The sequence below is a fragment of the Cyphomyrmex costatus genome, unplaced genomic scaffold (genome assembly GCF_001594065.2).
Source record: "Cyphomyrmex costatus isolate MS0001 unplaced genomic scaffold, Ccosl1.0 scaffold270, whole genome shotgun sequence".
Classification (NCBI taxonomy): Eukaryota; Metazoa; Arthropoda; class Insecta; order Hymenoptera; family Formicidae; genus Cyphomyrmex; species Cyphomyrmex costatus.
In genome coordinates, this window is record NW_017276800.1 from 1,123,226 (window position 1) to 1,144,226 (window position 21,001).

Consider the following 21,001-nt stretch of genomic DNA (forward strand, 5'->3'; position numbering starts at 1 on the left):
AGCGTTTCTTGATTGGTCAGTTTGTATAACTCTTTCTTTTGATTGGTCAATCAAACGCTTCAAAGCATTCGTAGTGGCAACTCGATCGCAGCCATAGTCAGTTCTTATTTGAAAACTGTCTTAAGTAATGTCTTAGGGTGCAAACCCATGCAGCGGAATAGCGTAACGTGGAACGAGAGCAGAATCAATAACGAGCATTCCGTGTTTCTAAAGAAACTCGTGATTGGTTCTGCTCTCGTTCCGCGTTACGCTATTCCGCTGCATGGGTTTGCACCCTTAAGATGCTAAAGCGGCCCTCTGATTGGTTCGTAACTCTTCAAGACTGAACTTAATGGACCTTCTACAATAAGCCATAATGCCTAGTTCACACTAGGCGCGATAAGCGATGCGCGATGAGCGATGCGCGACGAGCGATAACCAATAAGAACTCTGCTTTACATCGTCGTGTGAGCTAAAGCAAAGCTTTTATTGGATATCGCTCGTCGTTCATCGCCCATCGCATCCAGTGTGAACTAGGCATAAGTCGGAAGTAAGAAACTAAAAATTGACGACTGTGATTGGTCCATCTCTAGATTATGACTTATGATTTGTGACTTTACGGCTTATTGTAGAAGGCCCATAAGACGGACTTGAATATAAGAACTGACTATGAATACCGGCCTGTCTTTGACTGAAATCTATAGTAACGTAAACTGTAGTTTTTTATTAACTAAAGTTATGTTTTGAAACGCAGCCTAGCGGAGCAGCAAGGCGATATGGCCAGTGGCGTAGAAAATTATGTTTCGCGCCACTGCTCATATATCGCTTCGCTGATTGGTTGCTGCTTCCGCTGCTTAACGGTTGCATGTGAATGTACCTTTAAGCGTCATACGAAAGGGCTAGGAATGGCCGCTCTAGATTTCTCTCTGGCCTAACCTAACTTAATCTTAAGTTTTAAATGCAAGTGTAATTACTCAACAGTAGGCATTTTAAATAAAATGGTGTTGTATTTTCGTGAATTTTATCATTAATATTGAATGGTAAAAATTGTTTGATAATTATCAGGGAACTGTTATTTTATTACTGCGAATAATTATAGAGAAACTGTAGATTCCATGGCATTTCCATTAAATGATCAGGTCTATACAAAATCCTTTACTCCCAGGGAGTATGAGGTAAAGTTATTTTAACGATTTTAATATTCGAAAGTTGAGAGATATGTGTATATATACATGTATTCTATAATACATATGTATATATATTTATATATATGCACACATGTTCACGCGCGCTTGTGTGTATCTCTTAACATTTTGTCTACATATGTATTTTATTTATATATATATATATAGAGTTACATTTATTTATAGGTGGAACTTCTTTATGCAGCAAAAGAAAAGAACATAATCGTCTGTTTAGGAAAAAATTCTGAGCAAACCTTTCTTTCTATAAAATTGATTCAAGAGTTTGCTACCAACAATAGAAGGTAATAAAATGTTTCCATTTGTTTCAACACAAATTAACCTTAGCTATATGGTTTTTTTTCTATCCTTGATGTTCTTGGGTTTTTGGACCTCATCCATGTCTTTCGCAGTAACTTTCATAAAAATGGACATATTTCAATTAATTTTTTTTACAATCGATAGAGAATTGATTAAGAAATAAGTCTATAATGTTAATAGAATTAAGAAACTTTGAGATATATAAGTTTAAAGAAAAATAAAAGTCCAGAAACGCCAAAAGTCTTGTTTTAGCAAATTGCATTAGTGTTTCTAGGACCCAGTGTGTTAAGCTAGGTTTAATAGAGTTATTGCTTAAGAATAATAACAAAATATTATGAAATATTTAACATATATATACAGAGATGTAAGTTACAAGATTAAAATCTTTATGCAGGAAGTTTTATGAAACATTACTTATAGCTTTATATAAGATATCTCAAAAGTATATTTATTAAATTTAATATATGTTTATAATTATAAATGTTTAAATTAAATATTAAATTTAATATTTGTTAAAAATGTTGACTTATTTTTTTTCTTGTATAGATTAGTAAGTAATGGTGGAAAAAGGACAATATATATATTAAATGACAAAGACAAATGTACAATAATAGGAACTTATATAAAGCAATTAACAGATTTGAAAGTATTAGCATGTGATTCTGATGTATTTGAGGGATTTGACAAATGTTTTGAAAGTTCTCACGTAAGAAAAATAATTCACTATGTTGTTAAAAGAAAACTTATTGCAAGTGTTTTTTCTTATTACACATTTTACTTTATTTATAGGTATTAGTAGGAACATCAAAAATCTATGCACAATTAATATCAGAAAGCAAACTTTTACCGTGTCACATAAATCTAGTCATAGTAGATGAGTGCCATAAGTCTATCGAAGATAACAATTTAAAGTTTGTCCTTCAAACTTTTCTATTGTGCAACAATGTTCCTAGAATAATCGGGTTAGCGGTACCAGTGTTTAATTTGACACAAGAACCTGGAAGATTGGGTTTAGAGATAGAAAAAGTAGAGGCTGCTTTCCAGTGTGAAGTAGAAACTGCTAACGATATACTTTCAATAATACGGTAAGTTTGATAATTTGCTAGCAATGTTTCTACAAATTAATAATGTGAGAATTATTTGTAGTTATAGTCCAAAACCACGAGAATATGTTGTGGAGTATGATAGGGGAGAACAGAAAGACTTGTATAATACACTTAAAAATTGTGTGTTACATGCAATTGAATTTTTACGTGATCATCGGTATGATCCAATGGAAATTTATACCGAAGAATTTTATGAAGATATTCAAAAAATTCCTGACCCTATACAAAAGCCCTTTGAGATGATGCAAGATTTTTTGCATATATTAGAAACTCTTGGACCATGGTGTGCAGATCGCGCTGCTCTAACGTTACTGTTTTTAACGGAAAAATTGAAGATCAAAACTCCTTACGAGAGACATTATCTTTTATTAAATATGATGACATCTGTTTTTATAAAAATTCGGTAAGTATTATAATAAACGATAATGACACATATATATTATACGCGGTTAAGGTGTTTAAAATATTATTTTGTGCTTGTGCGCGCACACGAAAAATTATGATTTTTTACAGTGCCCTTTGTGATAATGAATTTCAACATTTATCTGAGAAAGAAAGAATATATCAATATAGTACTCCAAAAGTTCATCGATTATTGCAAATCTTAAAAATTTATACTCCTTTTTATACTAAAGAGACTAACACTCTAGAGAAAAAGGGAAGTGCTGGTAAGAATCTTTTCCAATTTATAAGATGAAGAGCATACAATAATATATTTGTGTATTTTTAATATATATTTATAAAATACATTGCATTTTTCTCAGATGTTAATTCAAAGAATTGTATTACAAAAAATGACAAAAATTCTTTCTCGAGAACTCAAGAGAAACCTATGCAGTTGAAAAAGTTAGGAGGTAATTGGAAATCTAACGATGACAATTACAAAAAGACGTTCAAATTGCAACGTTACTCCTGTAGTGGTACAGACCCTGATCTGCTTTGTGGAGTAATTTTTGTGGATAAGGGATTTACAGCTAAAATTTTATTTTATCTATTAAACGTATGTATATGAATCTCAGTATTACAAAATATCGTGTAACGCGTCTCAATTTATATATAAACTTTTTTATAAAAATAGGAAATATGTAAACACGACGAAGATTTGCATTTTTTATCACCTCTTTATACAATTGAAAGAAATACTGATGACATTGGTTATTCGAGAGATTTAGAAATGGGACATAGAAAGCAGGAAGAAGTCTTAAAACGGTTTAGAATTCATGAGTGCAACTTATTGATTGCAACTTCAATCTTGGAAGAAGGTTTGTAGATAATTGTTTATTATATTTTTTTTTCTAAAAAGTTTCAAGGATTTATAGATCAAGGATCTAACTAAAAAAGGAGTTTACACGAATGTTATTTTGTATTCTTAATTTTTTCATTTGTATATTTTTATGATACATTTTATATCGTCTTTTTTTCTTTCGTATCTGCACTCTATACACTTTTTTTTTTTTTCTAAAGAACCATCTATATACTATTATTTGATAGAGGTATCGTTTTCTGATATGTTTTATAGGTATTGATATTCCAAAATGCAATTTTGTGATGAGGTATGACTTTCCGAAGAATTATCAGTCATATATACAATGCAAAAGTAGAGCAAGAGCCATAGATGCCTTGCATATATTATTGGTGTCACAAGAAGCATCTAAAGAATTTATATGGCAATTAGCTCAGTATCAGTATATAGAAAAGGTATAACTTATAAATTAAATTATAATTTTCTTATAAAACGTTAATAAGATTTCAATATTTTTGTAAAACTCTTATTATCTTAACGCAGTCACATCGAATTAAGACATTTTAAGACATAGCGAGAAAATATATTTTTTCTTGCTATAATATATGTGTGAAACTTAAATTTGCTCGTTTTTTATATTCACTTGCATTTAATAGGATAGATTGATAAAATGTTCCCTTTTTTCTTATTACCTTGCATTAGTAAATACATGATACAATATATTAACTATAATTAATAGTATAATTTTGACTACATTGTATTTTACATTTTTAAGGGGCTTATTCTGTAACTCTTAACAACTATGATGCTACAGTCGTTAAAAGTTACAGAATAGGCAATAAACTTTGTTTTCTTTGAATAGACGTACATACATATTTCGTGACAATCGATATTTGACAATAGACAATTTAGAATTATTTATTAATTCACATAGAAAGCTTTGATGTTACGAATATATATTGTTCACTGATATTATCGAATCTGTGTGGTGGCATGCCAAAAAGAAAAGAAAAATTTATTTCAACGCATAAAATCACATATTTTTTTACAAGAAAAAACTTACGATTTCTTGCATCTACTATCGCAATTCGCAGTATGGCTGAAGTGAGAAAAAAGGGGAATTTTAATTCGTATTTGGGCATATCTTTCCAAATTATAGTATTGCATACGTTTTATTTGATTTATTCATGAACTTTAGTGCGTACCAGTTTTATTGTCCAACCTTTAATGTGGTTCATTATCTGCGCCAACCTCAGTCGAAAATTGTAATGGAAGAGCATCAATCTATTTTGTAGACTTTATTATTAAAATGTTCTAATAAAGAGCTAACTGAAGACGAAGAGAATGAAGCAGATATGTATGCTGCAATAATACCACATTACAAACCACTTGATGGTGATGATGCTCCTAAAGTAACTTTTAATTCTGCCATTTCATTAGTTAATAGGTAACGTTATATTAGTTAATAGGTAATGTAATGTTTCATGTTATTAATATACTTAGTGAAAAGCTGTATAAGTACAATTATCATATCGTTTCGAAAGTTTAATCAATAATACATATTTTAAATCATGCAGGTATTGTGCGAAATTACCGAGCGACACTTTTACAAGATTAACACCAGAGTGGCATATTGAAACAGTGAATGTTTATGATACAGTGATGCATATCTGTTTTCTACGACTTCCCATAAATTCACCATTGAAATATGTAATTACGGTAAATAACTATTTACATATAATATAATACAACATAAGGAATATCATAACATTAAAGATTTTTTTATCATAGTTTATCTGATTAACCTAGAGATGATTTTTGTTTAACAATATCAAGTAGCAGATCATATTATTGTTTTAATTTTTAATGTTACGTAGCGTTTGAACTAATAATTAATATCATAACTTTTTGTAATTTTGAATTAAGATTGAATCAAAACAAGATTTGGAGATTTAGTAAATTATACGATTTTATTGTATATATTTTCTTTTACTAAACTTAGTGTCTGGCAAAAGTTCCTTTGTTTTAATCTCTATTTTATGTTTTTGGATAATGTACCGATGTCTTTTTTATTAAGAGAAAGTTCTGCTTTGTGATCGAGAAACGGACAAACAATTCATCCAATAATTTTGGGAAATGCTTCTACATGTAATCACTCGTATTGTAATTTATAATATATTATGGTTTTTTCTTCTATTGTGCCTTAGTCATATCCCATGCCGAATAGAGCGATGGCTAGACGTATGGCTGCTTTGCAAATGTGCATCGATCTACATCGAGAAAACGAGATAGACGATAATTTGTTACCTATCGGAAAGGAAAATTTTAAAGCCAAGCCTGAAGATGCAGAGGTACCTGCTTTGCCAGATGAAAGCAGAGCTGATTTTTCAGAAGCTAGACCAGGGACGACAAAACGAAGACAGTATTATTATAAAAAGGTTTCTGCTATTTTTTTTTTTTTTTATTTAAAATGTATTCTTTCTTATACAATTGAACGAGTATAGTTGTTTAAAATTTGTATTGTATGTTCTCTTTCTAGACAGCTGAGGCATTAACGGATTGTAGACCAATAGTTGGAGTACCATCTTATCTATATCATATAAATATGGTGCTGAGTTGCCCTTTGCCTGAGGAACAAAATACACGAGGCAGACGCATTTATCCTCCTGAAGAATCAGCCATTGGATTTGGCATACTTACATTAAAGGAGATACCCAAGGTAATAATTTCTATTTTAGTTTCGACCTACTTGTCTAATATAATCATTGTATTTATATATACATATAAAAAAAACTTTGAATTCTTTTAATGTATGTGTTTTATGTAGTTTCTTTCTTTTTTATAGTTGTGTCCATTCCCTATTTATACTAGATCAGGCGAAGTTCATGTGCAATTAAAACTTAGTAAGAAGACTGTAATTCTGGATGAGTTTCAGATAGAAAGAGTCGACACTTTCCTTAATTATACTTTTACAAACGTTTTGAGATTGCAGAAATATCTAATGCTCTTTGATCCAAATGCTTCCGAAAATTCATATATAATTGTACCAGTAAAAATATGTAAGTATAAATATGTACTAAAAAACAAAACTAAAATCTGAAACTTTATTTCTTCATACGAAGCTTATAATGGTTTAAATTGATGAACGATTGTACACATTTTTTTCCCTTTCAAAGTCAAAATTGAAAGGATATGTTCAAATACATAATGTAATAAAGATGAATATATTATACTTTTAAATTAGAATTCGGATGTACAAACTCTCCAAATTTAAAATCAAGAAGTCCAGTAAATTAAGGGCAAATGAGAGTGCAGCATTGTTGTTGATATGCACATTAATAAGAAGTGAACTTGTTCAATTTACTCCTTTACTCCATTGAAATAACAAATTTAGTATTTTTTAACAGGAGTAACAAATTCACTTCTTATTACTGTACATACCAACAACAACGCTGCACTCTGATCAACTTTTAATTTATTAGATTTCTTGATTTAAAAAATTGGAAGTTTTATGATAATTTTAATATATTTTTTATTTAATACATTGATTTAATACATACGAGATAGTTTTTATTTATAAAGATATTTTGTAAAATATATCATTACGAAGATGTTACATGTAATTCTACAATGTCTGTTACGTTTTATTAATTTTGACATAATTACTTATACAATATTTGGAAATCTCAATAGACATTTGATGTATTTTATTCTATGATTTATATAGAACTGGTTTCACTAATTACAACGATATAACACTTTTAAAGCTCTCATAAGAATATTTTCTTGAAAATAAAAAAGCTACGCGGAGTTTGCTGGTTGTCCCCTGTCTTGATATACTACATAAATTATCGGGATATATTTATGTATCACTAGGGCCTCTATATTTTCTTGAAAAATATTAAATCGTTGTAGCTATTTGTAGTAGTTTTATTAAAAAGTATTCAGTGACTTATCTCAATGTTATGTTCAGACAAAGCTGTCTGTAGTAGTTTTAATCTGACGTCACATTGATGTTCTTTCATGCGTAGATTAACTATTTCCTCTGTTATTTTAATTTACACTTTTTCGCAAGAACAAGATATTATATTTTATACACTTCTGTCGAAAGATCAAAAACCCTTTTCCCTTCATATTTGTCTTCTTTCCCCTTATCTTCACTCCATTAATAGCATACATAAAGGGAATTCTCTACAGAGAGAAGTGACTCAGGTTGTTTCTTGCTAAAGTGAACTGCAATGTCAGCATTTAATGACAATATGTGGAAATAAGATTTTTTTTTTTTTAGAAACACGAAATCTTTTAGAGAGATATAGACCTTCGTAGAATTTAATGTTTGTTAACTTTTTAGTCGCAACATGTGAAGGATTAGATGTTAGCGTAGATTGGAACTTTTTGGAATGCATTTATCAGAACAGAAATGCAGTGCCAACGAAGATTCCAGAAGAAGATAGAAAAAATTTCAAATTTGATCCATCCAAATATTACGATGCCGTAATCATGCCGTGGTATAGAAGTCAAGACCAACCACAGGTATATATATTTAAATATATATTGAAAGTGTGTAAAGTCTCATGTGTCATCTTATAATTTTTCGCGATACCTTTTTTACTCCTTTCAGTACTTCTATGTAGCGGAAATATGCACAAACTTAAATCCAAAGTCTTCTTTTCCCGGACACGATTATAGTACTTTTGAAGAATATTACTTGAAGAAGTATGGTATACAAATACAAAATCTAGAACAATCGTTATTAGATGTGGATCATACGTCAGCTAGACTAAATTTTTTAACTCCTAGGTGAGACCTGTGAGACAAGTATGTATCGAGGTATTCATCTTTTAAATAACAATTTAATTATTTATTTATTTTAGATACGTAAATCGCAAAGGTGTCGCGTTGCCTACAAGCAGTGAAGAAACAAAACGCGCGAAGAGAGAAAATTTAGAGCAGAAACAGATTCTTGTTGCTGAATTATGCGCTATTCATCCTTTTCCAGCGTCTTTATGGAGACAAGCGGTCTGCTTACCCTGCATATTGTATAGAATTAATGCTTTATTGCTTGCTAATCAAATACGATGTCAAGTGGCACACATGATAAATTTAGGGCAACAAAGTTTGAATTTAGGTATGCAATCATTTGGAAGTTGCATATATGTATATTTTGAGAAGACAGACATTTCACAGTAATGATTGAATTAAACTCTAACAATTAAAATAATGACTTGAGTGAGATTTAATATTTACAGTTATTTGAATTATTTGATAAATTATTTTAGATTTTGAATGGCCGGCGTTAGATTTTGGGTGGAGCTTGGCAGAGGTATTGAAAAGATCAAAGGAAACGGAGAAAACAAAGCAGACTAAAAGCGAAAACGCGCAAGACAACTCATCTTTAAACGGTACAGATATCAGTAAATGTCAAAACACGATATCTAGCCAAGACACGAATAATAAACAATACATGTTGTGCAATGAGATTGAAAAAGAAATAAAACTGGAATCCGAGAATGTACTAACCGATGAAGCGGAGAAAGGTATTGCCGATGAACAAAAGGATGATGAGCTGGAGATTGGTACATGGTCAAACGACATGGCATGGTCAAATGACGTGACTATGAGTACGGATTATGTAGATAACATGAAATCGTTTCCTTTAAATGTGACTGTTTTGTCGCAAGATTTCGGTTGGAATGATATTCGATATGGTTCGCCAACGTACGAATCTGATTTTGATGGGTACGAATCAGATGATATATATAGCGATGGCTTTGCCGACACATCTGACGAGAGTGAGGACGAAAGTAGAGGCTTGAAGATTTCTTACATGGGTGAAAATGTCGCCGAAGCTGTGGAGGATGAGAAACAAATATGTAAGCAGGAGATTAATAAAAAGATCTTGGATCTCTTGGAGACAGAAAAGAATTTTGACAATAATTTTTGGATGTATGCAGAAAAGGACGAAGAGTTATTACTTATGAAACATAAGGAAGCGCATTATGAGTTTGCCAAGAGAAAAGAACATGATATAATGACCGACGGTACTTTTATATCTTGTAATTCTGAAATTACAATTAAAAGGAAGAACTCGTCGAGTTGCCAAATTGAAAGCAAAGAACCGAATTATAAACATAAAGACTATATAGAAATTGTTGTAAAAAGATTGATTGACGAAGTATTAAATAGGAAGCCTGCTGAAGTTACTCGCACAGTAAAAAAAGAATTTAACAAACCAAACGAAAGAAATTATTTAAATAACAATCTCTTTAGTTTTGATTATCAACCGGAATTAAAAGATCATCCAGGACCAAGTCCTAGTCTGATCCTCCAGGCTTTAACAATGTCAAATGCAAATGATGGCATTAACTTGGAGCGATTGGAAACGATTGGTGACTCGTTTCTCAAATATGCTATAACTACATATTTATATTGCACATATGACAATATTCACGAAGGGAAGCTCAGTCACTTGAGATCAAAGCAGGTAGGTGTTATGATTATTCAGTAAAGCCAACGGCACATGTTACTTGTTTTCTTGCTGAATTTCTAGCTGGACTAAAATCTTGTCACCATATTGATTGCGGTGCCTGATAGTGCAAGCATCGCAGCCAATACGATGGCAAAGTCCAACTAGAAATCCAGCAAGAGATTCAGCATCGTGTGCCACCGTCGTAACACTTGTACAGTTTTTCAAATTGGTAATTTGTTTTAGGTTAGCAATTTGAATCTTTATAGACTCGGTAGACAAAAAATGCTAGGCGAGAGTATGATAGCAACAAAGTTCGAGCCGCATGACAATTGGTTGCCTCCTTGCTATTATGTTCCCAAGGAACTTGAGCAAGCATTGATCGAATCTGGCGTTCCTTCCGCTCTGTGGAATCAAGCTGACATTCCTACTTTGCAAGCTGTGAATCCAACCGAAATAACTCAACTCGTTAAAGAGACTGAGGAAAAACTTGTGATTATGAAAAGTGAATTGGATAAAAATGAAAGTAGACTGTCGAACAATTTAGAATATTTAGATAATTTACGATGCTTTATACCTTACAATTTAATCACGCAGCACAGTATCCCAGATAAAAGTATTGCGGACTGTGTAGAGGCTTTGATAGGAGCATATTTAATTGCATGTGGACCTCGTGGGGCGCTTCTCTTTATGACTTGGTTAGGAATTCATGTTTTACCTACTGAAGAAATTTGCACGATAAGCGAAAATGAACCGGAAAAAAGGATACCTGGTAGTACGCCATATATAAAGGGAGTTAATGAATATGGGAAAACTATGTGGACACAAGTGAGTAGTTAATTTTTTTTTTTAAACTAGATTTCTTCAAAATTTAGCAGAGTACAAGTATTAAACGTAATGTGATAATTCATGGAAAGATTTCTATTCACAAAAGTGCGTTTAGCTATCGATTATTTTTTAATTATAAGCCATTGAAAAAATGGATTTTTACGCGTAAAATTTCAGAAGTGAACAGAGTTGAACGTTATTCAAAGTGTGAATTTTCAATTCAAAGTATGATATTTTCTTACGTTTTATAATTTACGAAAGTTTCTCTTTCTATCACTAAGATGTCCAATATATTGAAATTTGAAATTTTAGAAAATCATTGTGTATGCATGCGATACTTTTTTTGTAAACAAAAAAATTAATTCGGAGGAACTGTTTTGTTTTCAAAAATATCTCGTGCAGATGATGACTGTTTCCTTGCGTACGTTTTGTTGAGCGATATTTTTAACAATTTTGTGTGTGTGCGTGTGCACGCGCGCGCACGCGCATTTTGAAACAAAGTTTTTCTCTTTCTATTAAATTTTATTTTCTTGCTTTTCTCTTTCTAATTATTTTTTTTATACGTAATATTTATAAGTAATATTTGAATTAGATCTCAAGAGAACTAAGTTAGAGAGAGTTAAAGTCAAAGCAATTAAGTTTAGGACTTTGTTCTATACTTAAAAATTTTTAGATATGTTACGGAAAGTTGGAAGAACCGCAAAATCCATTACTCCGTTACATTCCTGATCCGGAAAGTGAATTGTATATGATGCTCGACGGATATGAAGAATTAGAAAAAAGTATAGGATACAAATTTCGTGATAGTAGTTATCTTTTGCAAGCGTTCACGCATGCCTCTTATCAACCAAATAGATTAACGGATTGCTATCAACGTTTGGAATTTCTTGGTGACGCTGTATTAGGTATTCTTTTAATTAGCTAAGTTTAATCATTAAATTACAATAATGCGTTTGTTATATCGAAAAATTATTATTTAAATTTCAGATTATTTAATAACTAGACATTTATACGAGGATTCCCGGCAACATTCACCAGGCGCTTTAACAGATTTAAGATCTGCTTTAGTCAATAATACAATATTTGCTTCTTTAGCTGTGAGGTGTGGTTTTCACAAATATTTCCGTCATCTCTCTCCTGGACTAAGTGTAGTAATAAATCGCTTTGTTAGAATACAGGAGGAAAATGGACATTCTATTAGCGAGGAGGTACAAAGAATTATTATTATTAATATCGTCATCACCATTATTATTATTATTAGCAAATTCAATATGGTATAATCAGCAAGAGTCGGTAAAATATTTTCTTTTTAATAAAGTGATTTCTTTTGTATCTAATTGTATACACGTGTGTGTATAAAGCAACATTTTTAACGAACACACATTTATACATCTGTAAAGGTGATAGTAATGAATATATATTATGTTTTAGTATTACTTAATTGGCGAGGAGGAATGTGAGGAAGCTGAAGATGTAGAAGTTCCAAAGGCATTGGGAGATGTTTTTGAATCATTAGCCGGCGCTATTTATTTGGATAGCGGAATGTCTCTCGATGCAGTGTGGAGTGTTTATTACACGATAATGAAGTCAGAAATTGGTAAGACTTTGACAAAAGCAAATTGTTTTTAAACATTTTTAACGTTCGATTAATTTATTAAAGAGATATTGTATAATTGCAGAACAATTCAGCACAAATGTCCCCAAATCTCCAATTCGCGAATTATTAGAGTTAGAACCTGAAACGGCAAAATTCGGTAGGCCTGAGAAATTGGCTGATGGCCGTAGAGTCCGAGTAACTGTAGATGTGTTTGGTAAGGGTTCTTTTAAAGGAATCGGACGAAATTACAGAATCGCAAAGTGTACAGCGGCTAAATGCGCTTTGAAGAAATTAAAAAGCAAAATACAGATTTACCCAAGACAAAAACTATGACAAAGTTTGTAAAAGAAAAAAAATCTATGATATATAAATTTCTTATTTTCAAAAAATTGTTGGGACGTTTATGTGTCAAGATTATTACATCGATGAGTATACCTATAAACTTAATACAACGTTTAAAGTCTCCCTTTGGATAGAACATATGTTAGTACAACATAACGACTTTGATAACAATACAAGTCTTAACGGAAAAGCTGTTGCATTGAGCCTAATTGTTCCAACAGCAAGTTTAATGAAATAATATGAATAAATAAATTATTTACATGTGATTGATAATAAAATTTAAAGATGAGAGAGAGATAGATAACTTGAAATATATTTTATTCAGTACTATGTAATGTGTCAAATGCAATGTTATCTTATCTTTGAATAGATATCTTTTTAGGTATCAAGTAATGATTAGATACCAAATTTATATAAATATATTCTTTAACATTTCTTTAAAAATTAGATAATTTTTATTTTATTTCTTGTTAAATTTTCTTTGAAACGCGCTTACTACTCGAGAATATAGCTATATTTTAATATACAATTAAAACAATTTTAAGAACGCATTACATTTTTTCGGTTCAGGTCTGTTGATTTGCTAAAATATTCTATATAATTATCATTGTCTCAAAACTCTAGTCATACTCTAGTGCTGTTGATAGTTTTATAATCTCCATAACACATATGTATTAGGTGTATTGTAAGCTCCGTCCGTTTTTATGCAAAAAGTATGACTTTATTTAAGAAACAAAATGAAAACGTACATCAATTAAAGTATTGGCCATCGTTAGATATGACTTTTTTCCATCTTTCTGGTAATAAGTGGATCCCATGGCGAAAGAACGACTCATCTTTAGAGGCTATCCAGTTAGAGACCCATTTTTCGACGCTTTCATAAGAGTCGAAATATTCCTCTGCAAGTGCGTGTGCCATCGATCGAAACAAGTAGTAGTCGGAAGGGGCACAGTCTGGTGAATAAGCCGCATGGGATAGCACTTCCCAGTGAAGTAACGTTTCTTTAACGAGTTTTGTGACGTGGGGTTGAGCGTTCTCATGAAGCAAGATCACTTTATGCTGTCTCGTTTCATATTCTGGTCGTTTTTCGTGCAATTCTCGGTTCAAACGGATAATTTGTTCTCGGTAGAGATCCCCTGTGACTGTTTGATCAGATTTCAACAGCTCATGGTACACTACACCCTTCTGATCCCACCAAATACAGAGCATGGCCTTCTTCCCATGAATTTTGCGTTTTGGCGTCGATGTCGATGATTGGCCTGGATCGCAAATTGTTTTTCGGCGTTTGGGGTTATCAAAATAGATCCACTTCTCACCGCCAGTCACAATTCGATGCAAAAACTCCTTTCTTTGTTGCCTAGCAAACAGAATTTCGCAGGTGGTTTTTCGCCTTTCAATGTCTCTTGGTTTCAGTTCATATGGGACCCATTTTCCTTCCTTGTAGACCTTTCCTAAGGCTTTGAAACGATCGGAAATGACAGATCGAGCACAATTTAATGTTTCTGCAAGTTGTTTTTGCGTTTGACATGGGTCTTCCTCCACCAATGCCTGCAATTCTTCATCTTCAAATGCTTTTGGCCGTCCAGAACGCTTTTTGTCCTCCACATCAAAATCACCACTTTTAAAGCGTCGAAACCATTCTCTGCATGTTTTATCGGAAGGAGCACTATCACTATAAACTTCTACAAGCATTCGATGAGCTTCAGCTGCAGTTTTCTTCCACTTAAAGCAAAAGATTAACACTTCGCGCAAATGACGCTCATTTAGCTCAAATGTCGACATTTTTGATGCAGTAAAAAGCAGTGTTATTGATGCAAATACGTATATATACTTTTATATACTGAATTTTATTGACAGATGATAAAACTAAAAAATTAAGCTCGGTTTAGACATTAGAGTTATCGACAGTTCTAGCTATAGCTATTCGCCGCTAGATGGACGGAACTTTCCGACACACCTATATTAGCGACAAGATTAATCCGGAAACGATTTTCTTCTTGAAATGTTTCATAAAGGATTTTTATTATAAAACATTTTATTTTTAGTTCAATTTTAATCGACAACTTAATTGATCTAAAATTTCAAGGCAATTACTTTATGTAAGGGGATTTTGCTACATCAAATCTGTCAATTTTTGCTGTTGATTCATTAATTCTTTAGCACACAAAGGAGAAATTTGTATAATTGCTGAAGAGGAATGAAGACTGCAAAATGAGTCGAAACGATCAACGCTATTGCATTTTGTCATCACCATGGATGAATAAAGGATTTTAAGTGAAAATATTTTTTTTCCACTTGCGTACTATTATCAACGCTGCACTCTTGTTCGCCTTTATTGATTTATTCATCAATACTGTTTTTTAATTTATTATTTTATACAAAACATTGCAATATATATACATACAGAGTGTATCATTTTAATCGACGCACTAAAATATCTCTTGAACAGTGTATTTTAGAGAAAAATATTTCAAACAAAAGTTATATATTGGAAGGGGACATAAGATGGTGTTGTTGGTTTGGAAAGTTGTTTAAAGGTCACGTAAAGGGTCATCATCAATTTCTTAAATAGAATCCTATATATTTCATTCTCGTAGCTTTTTTACCTCGAGGACTTCCAAAATATAACAATGTATTTTTCATGTGTCACATATTTTTAGAAATAATGGCTTATAACATTTTACGTGGGCCATCGTGTGTAGTCTTTAAAAAATTTACAAATGTATTTACAATGTTTTTTTCAAGTTTGCATCTTTTAATTAAAGAGCTATTTTGTTTCAAATAAATCATTTTCTTTGTATTATTATTCTCTGTATGGTCCAATGGTCGGATACATTTCAATATTCGATCGCATTGAAATTTTTATTATTCATTGCAAGTTACAAATGAAAATAATTATTGTAAAAACTTTCTAAATTTGATTATTAATTGGTAAAAAAGTAAATGAAATAAAATATTTCTGTATTAAAAGAAATGTATTAGATGTTTGAATCTATGATTCAGCAAAATGGTGGTTAGTTTTTATTAATTATTAAATTGATATTTAATGACGAAAGACTAAATTCAAATTGATCTTTATATTAATATCTTTTGTCAAAAATTATAAAAACAGATCGTTGTATACTCTGTAAGGTTATGTTTGGACATTGGGCTATGATCTACTTCGACTGTCTGGTCACTGGTACATACATTGACACATACTCTATTATACTTATTTAAATATTTCCATTAATAATTGTTACAAGTGGGTTCAAATAATTCATCCTTGCAAAATACAAATATTACAAAACTTTCTAATATTATAAATTGTATTATTTATGACAATGTAATTTTAAACATCTGGTCACTGAAATTTTACACACGCACACGCGTACAATTGTATAGAATTACAATCAAGTACCTAACTGACTATAAAAGAGTGCTATCGCGGCATCTTCGCACTCGGAAGTCATTAATACATCCCGAAATTTATCCAGAAGTTGTAACAATTGAGATCTGCGAATGTTTTCTAAATACATAATCTCCTCTAGGTGATAATCTCCATCAAAATAACCAAGACGACACAATCTATCGAGTAATTTTCTATCATTGGAAGGAATATCATAATCTTCCGATTGATAGTCATATAGCGCATCCTCTTTATCTGTGAGCGACAATTCTTCTTTGATTTCAGTCGGCGTTCCTTTTGGTGTCTCATTTAAACTCCATATACTTTCGCTTTCTTCAATTGTGCTTGTATCATGTGTTTCTTGGTCCTGTGTACACACAAACAAAAGACAATTAACTTGAAAAAAATTTACTGAGATTGAAATATATAATAAGAAAGCTCGTGACAATTCCTCTTTTCTCTCCTATTCTCTTCCTCCCCTAATACTTTTATTAATTTATATAATGGGAATATATGATTGATTCACTTTAATATTATTATGAATACTATAAAGACTAGAATATCTTGCACATACTATTATAAAAAATTAGATTACAAAATTAACATTTACAGGATGGAAAGCTACTGAAGTGGTGCAGTCCCTCATTTTGAGGGAAGAAATACAATAAATTGTAATAGATATTAATTGAAGAAAAGCTAATACAATTAAAAAATTAGATCCTTTCGATTTCTAAACATATTTCTTATTTTAATTCTAATAAATTGTGCCTATGTAAATATATTTTTATTTCAGTAATAATTATGTGTTCACATTGTAAATTACCAATGATAAACGTCCATATACTGTTGGTATGTAGCGCACATACGTATGCAACTGTAGAAGTAAATGGTTTTTTAATAGCCATATAATTATCTTTACTAATTGCGTTTGCTGCTGTGGTTGGCTTAAAGGATTCAACTTTTGGCTAATTGAAGTTGGTAGAGAGAAGTCATTGATTACCTAAAAATATTCAAATAATGTAATATATGCCAAAAGTTTAGCAGTATTCAACAATGAATTTTAATTTACATTGTGTTATTCAGTTCAAATAAAAAAAGGTAAAAATAAATAAGTATTGTAAAGACAGATGCAAAACTAGAAAATTATGGTGCATATACTTGAAGTAAACAGACTCCTGGGAAGTGTTCGGAGAAAGAATCTAGCAACTGATTAGTTAAAATAGCATCCGGAGAGACAACATAAACATTGCTTTCGCAAAGTGGATAAATTATTGTAGCCTTTGCCCAGTAAACTAAATGGCCAGCCAGCTGAAACACCTGTGCAAGTGTCAGATCTGAGTCTGCGGCTAAAGTTTGCAAACTTTTCAATGGATTGTACATTTGAATTAAACGTTTCAGCGCTGGAGAACAATCTATTTGCAAAGATTCTAACAAGTCCAATGGCTCAGTTAATAACAGTATACCATGATAAGGTCTTAAACTGTTCAAACATCTGTAAAACACATATGATGCGATAGATATATTTAAAGCTGTCTATAGTGAAATTGGAAATAAAATGTATCTATCAAAATCTTAAAAATTGAAGATAGTTTAACTTTAATAAAAATATAATGAGTATGAATAAATAAGTATACAATAAATATATAAATAAATACAAGCTTAAGTAAACATTAAAGTTTTTTATACAAAAGATTTATTAAATGTATAATTTCTTGTAAAGATAATATTTCTCTCTCTCTCTCTCTCTCTCTGGTTAATCATTATATTACAATTCTTTTATTTATAATTAAGATATACATCTTGTATTTGGTATAAAAATGTTATTGAACAAACCTATCTATAATCTCAGGATCAATAAGCAATCCTTTTTTATGTGATTGGTGAACTTTTTGTGGAAGACAGAAACGAACTTGAATCCACTTGTTAATTATGATATTGACAATGCCAGAAGAACTGAGATTACTAAATACGGATTTTAAACCACGTGCTAATGAGCTCCTTTGAAGAATTAATTCATATGGTGATTCATCACTATCGCTTTCACCCTCAGATCTAAACAAATATGAATTTGTAAATGTACCTTAAGAAATGGTTTTATTAATGCAAAATAAAAAATAAGACAGAAACATTTATTACCTTCCAGCAATCTCATCATGAGTCGATACCATTATCTTTATTTCATCTGTCAGAAAGCCACATCTTTTCTCTTCGTGTCTCAATGCTATGCCTAATCTAACCATATGAAAACATTATTTTGGCATATTATAAGTACTCTTTACACATTCATTGGCATTACATTACCTTTTGCTTAGATCATAGTAACACTTTACTATCGAATGACTCGCTTGTGCTTGTAGTGCAAAAACAATATTGAAAAGCATAGATGAATTTACTTCTTTTAAACTACGAGATAAAACTAAAGTTGGATGTCCAACAAAGCGAACATCATTTACTTTTAATTCAAACTTCTGTTCACATAATTCTGGCTTTACAGCAAATAAAGTAGAGAGAACTTCGTCCGTTAAACCAGTTAAATTTCCATTACTTATGTTTGATGTTGGAAATGGTAAGGACTGTCAAATACAATAAAACTTATTACCAAATGTAATAAATAATTATATAATTAAAGACAGAATTAGAGAAAGTACGCAATCAACAATTTTTTCGTAAACACAGTACGACATTTAGATAAAAAAATACCTGCAATAAATCTTCTGTATTGGTCAGTGAATAAGGATTCTTCCGTTTTGTGTACTGATTCAAATCTCTTACATAGCTTGTCATATGCGGATATCGAAATAATAATCTATCACCTTTACTGTCGCTTTTTACCAAAATTATACTCAACGGGTGGATTTCCATCTTTCTTAAATTGACGATTAAACAATTTTTTAAAAATGTTGCGAGATATAATAATTATTTACTTTTTCGACGTCATCTCGGAAACAGAAATTATTTAGAATACGATCCTCACCTCCAATTTTAATCTAATTAGGCTTATTCGACGCGTTTTCACTCAAAATGAAAGAATCCGGAAGAAATATGTGGCGGTCGACCTCGTGAACCGAGATATTAAGCGTTAAAGTTCGAGATTTTAGAGGTTAAGATATCTACTGTCCTGCTTTAAAAATAACAAATTATGCTGGATCAGCTGGATTCACACTGGACGCAGCAAGCGTCAAGCAGCGGAGCAGCAACCAACCAGCGTGGCGATATTTTTTACGCCACTGTAAATATCATAACGCTGATTGGTTGCTGCTCTGTTGCTTGACGCTTGTGTTACGTCCTGTATGGACGTCAGGCAAGGATGATAGCTATTGTACCAACTGAGTGTTTGTCACATCAATTTTTGAATCGTTAATATGGTTAAAAGTCGTAATCATTATCCTTGAATTAAAGAGGATTGAAAGAAATCCGTGGACCGAGCGGAAACTTCCGGATTTATACCTCTATAATTATTAGACTAATAATAATCAATTTACTTTCTGTGATAAATAACTTTAAATTTTAATATAATTTAGTAAATGTGAAAAATATTAAAGTAAAATAATATCTAATAGTAAGTTAATAATAAAAATGATAATAATAGTGAAATAATAATAATAATAAATAATAATAATAATAATAGTTAATACGTAGTTCGTCATGAATAATATATAATAATATTTTATCTAAATGAGTAGCATATAAAACGAATTAAAGAAAAGAGAATGCACATAAAAATCAAATAATACAAATGACATTAAAGGTAAGGCGAGGAATTATTCTTACTTAACTTATTATAGAATAAGGGAAATGAATGTTGAGGCGCAGTAAATGAATAATATCAACCAACACAATTTAATATTACAGTATATAAGTATAAAGTAACACAATAAAAGAACAAGATTATAGTACGTTGAAAGAGTATATAAATGCATATGAATAACGTGAGGTAGTAAACTATTGAGTAAAATCGGATATTAAATAATATAGTGCAAATATTTATAAAATGCAATTATGAATAAAATCGAAAGGAAAGGTACAAATATTTATAAGAATATATAATTCAATACGTTTGAATGAATATTATATAAAAGGTGAAGATATTTAATATTTAAACATAAAGGCATAAGAATATAATTGTAATATGTAATATAATAATTGATAATAAAATCAAATAAAAGCATAAAGAATATAATTATAGTATGTAATATTAACGACTCCTTTTATCTCCTTATGTGGAGCATAGGACGTCTATAGACCTCTTTTGTCCCAGGCCTATATTCGTATCTCGAATCAGATTGTTTTTCGGATTTGTGGGTGATTGGTCCACAGAATCCTACCTCAGTCAGATATTAGAAACAAATATCTACTGATATGTATACTACTGATGTACACTGTGTATAGGATCTACAATTTTAAGCGGGCAGTACAGACTTTTGCATAACGCATAAAGCATGTGCATAAGGAATTTCATTGGTCCATTTTCTTATGCATGAGTCAATGGACCAATCAAATTCTTTATGTATATGGTTTATGCGTTATGCAAAAGTCTGTGCTCCCCGCTT

At 31.1% G+C, this 21,001-nt stretch overlaps 2 protein-coding genes across 2 annotated transcripts; one reads left to right on the forward strand and one right to left on the reverse strand.

Annotated features, from left to right (window-relative positions):
* Positions 1-1,082: 1,082 nt before the first annotated feature.
* Positions 1,083-13,110, forward strand: Dcr-1 (Endoribonuclease Dcr-1). Its single transcript, XM_018540807.1, has 23 exons — positions 1,083-1,154; positions 1,350-1,465; positions 2,028-2,187; positions 2,271-2,566; positions 2,628-2,990; positions 3,101-3,255; positions 3,352-3,587; positions 3,666-3,849; positions 4,107-4,285; positions 5,126-5,277; positions 5,408-5,549; positions 6,038-6,268; positions 6,370-6,549; positions 6,676-6,889; positions 8,182-8,363; positions 8,452-8,630; positions 8,705-8,958; positions 9,110-10,314; positions 10,543-11,124; positions 11,798-12,029; positions 12,112-12,332; positions 12,556-12,721; positions 12,804-13,110. Exons 1-23 carry the CDS (start codon positions 1,095-1,097, stop codon positions 13,052-13,054), a joined length of 5,940 nt encoding a protein of 1,979 aa, XP_018396309.1. The 5' UTR covers positions 1,083-1,094; the 3' UTR covers positions 13,055-13,110.
* A 3,291-nt stretch (positions 13,111-16,401) lies between these two features.
* Nprl3 (GATOR complex protein Nprl3) lies at positions 16,402-19,583 on the reverse strand. The gene is made up of 8 exons (XM_018540826.1): positions 19,426-19,583; positions 19,152-19,313; positions 18,753-19,024; positions 18,588-18,683; positions 18,285-18,503; positions 17,610-17,943; positions 17,275-17,451; positions 16,402-16,818 (listed from the first exon to the last, which is right to left on the reverse strand). Exons 2-8 carry the CDS (start codon positions 19,311-19,313, stop codon positions 16,456-16,458), a joined length of 1,623 nt encoding a protein of 540 aa, XP_018396328.1. The 5' UTR covers positions 19,426-19,583; the 3' UTR covers positions 16,402-16,455.
* Between the last annotated feature and the right edge of the window lie 1,418 nt (positions 19,584-21,001).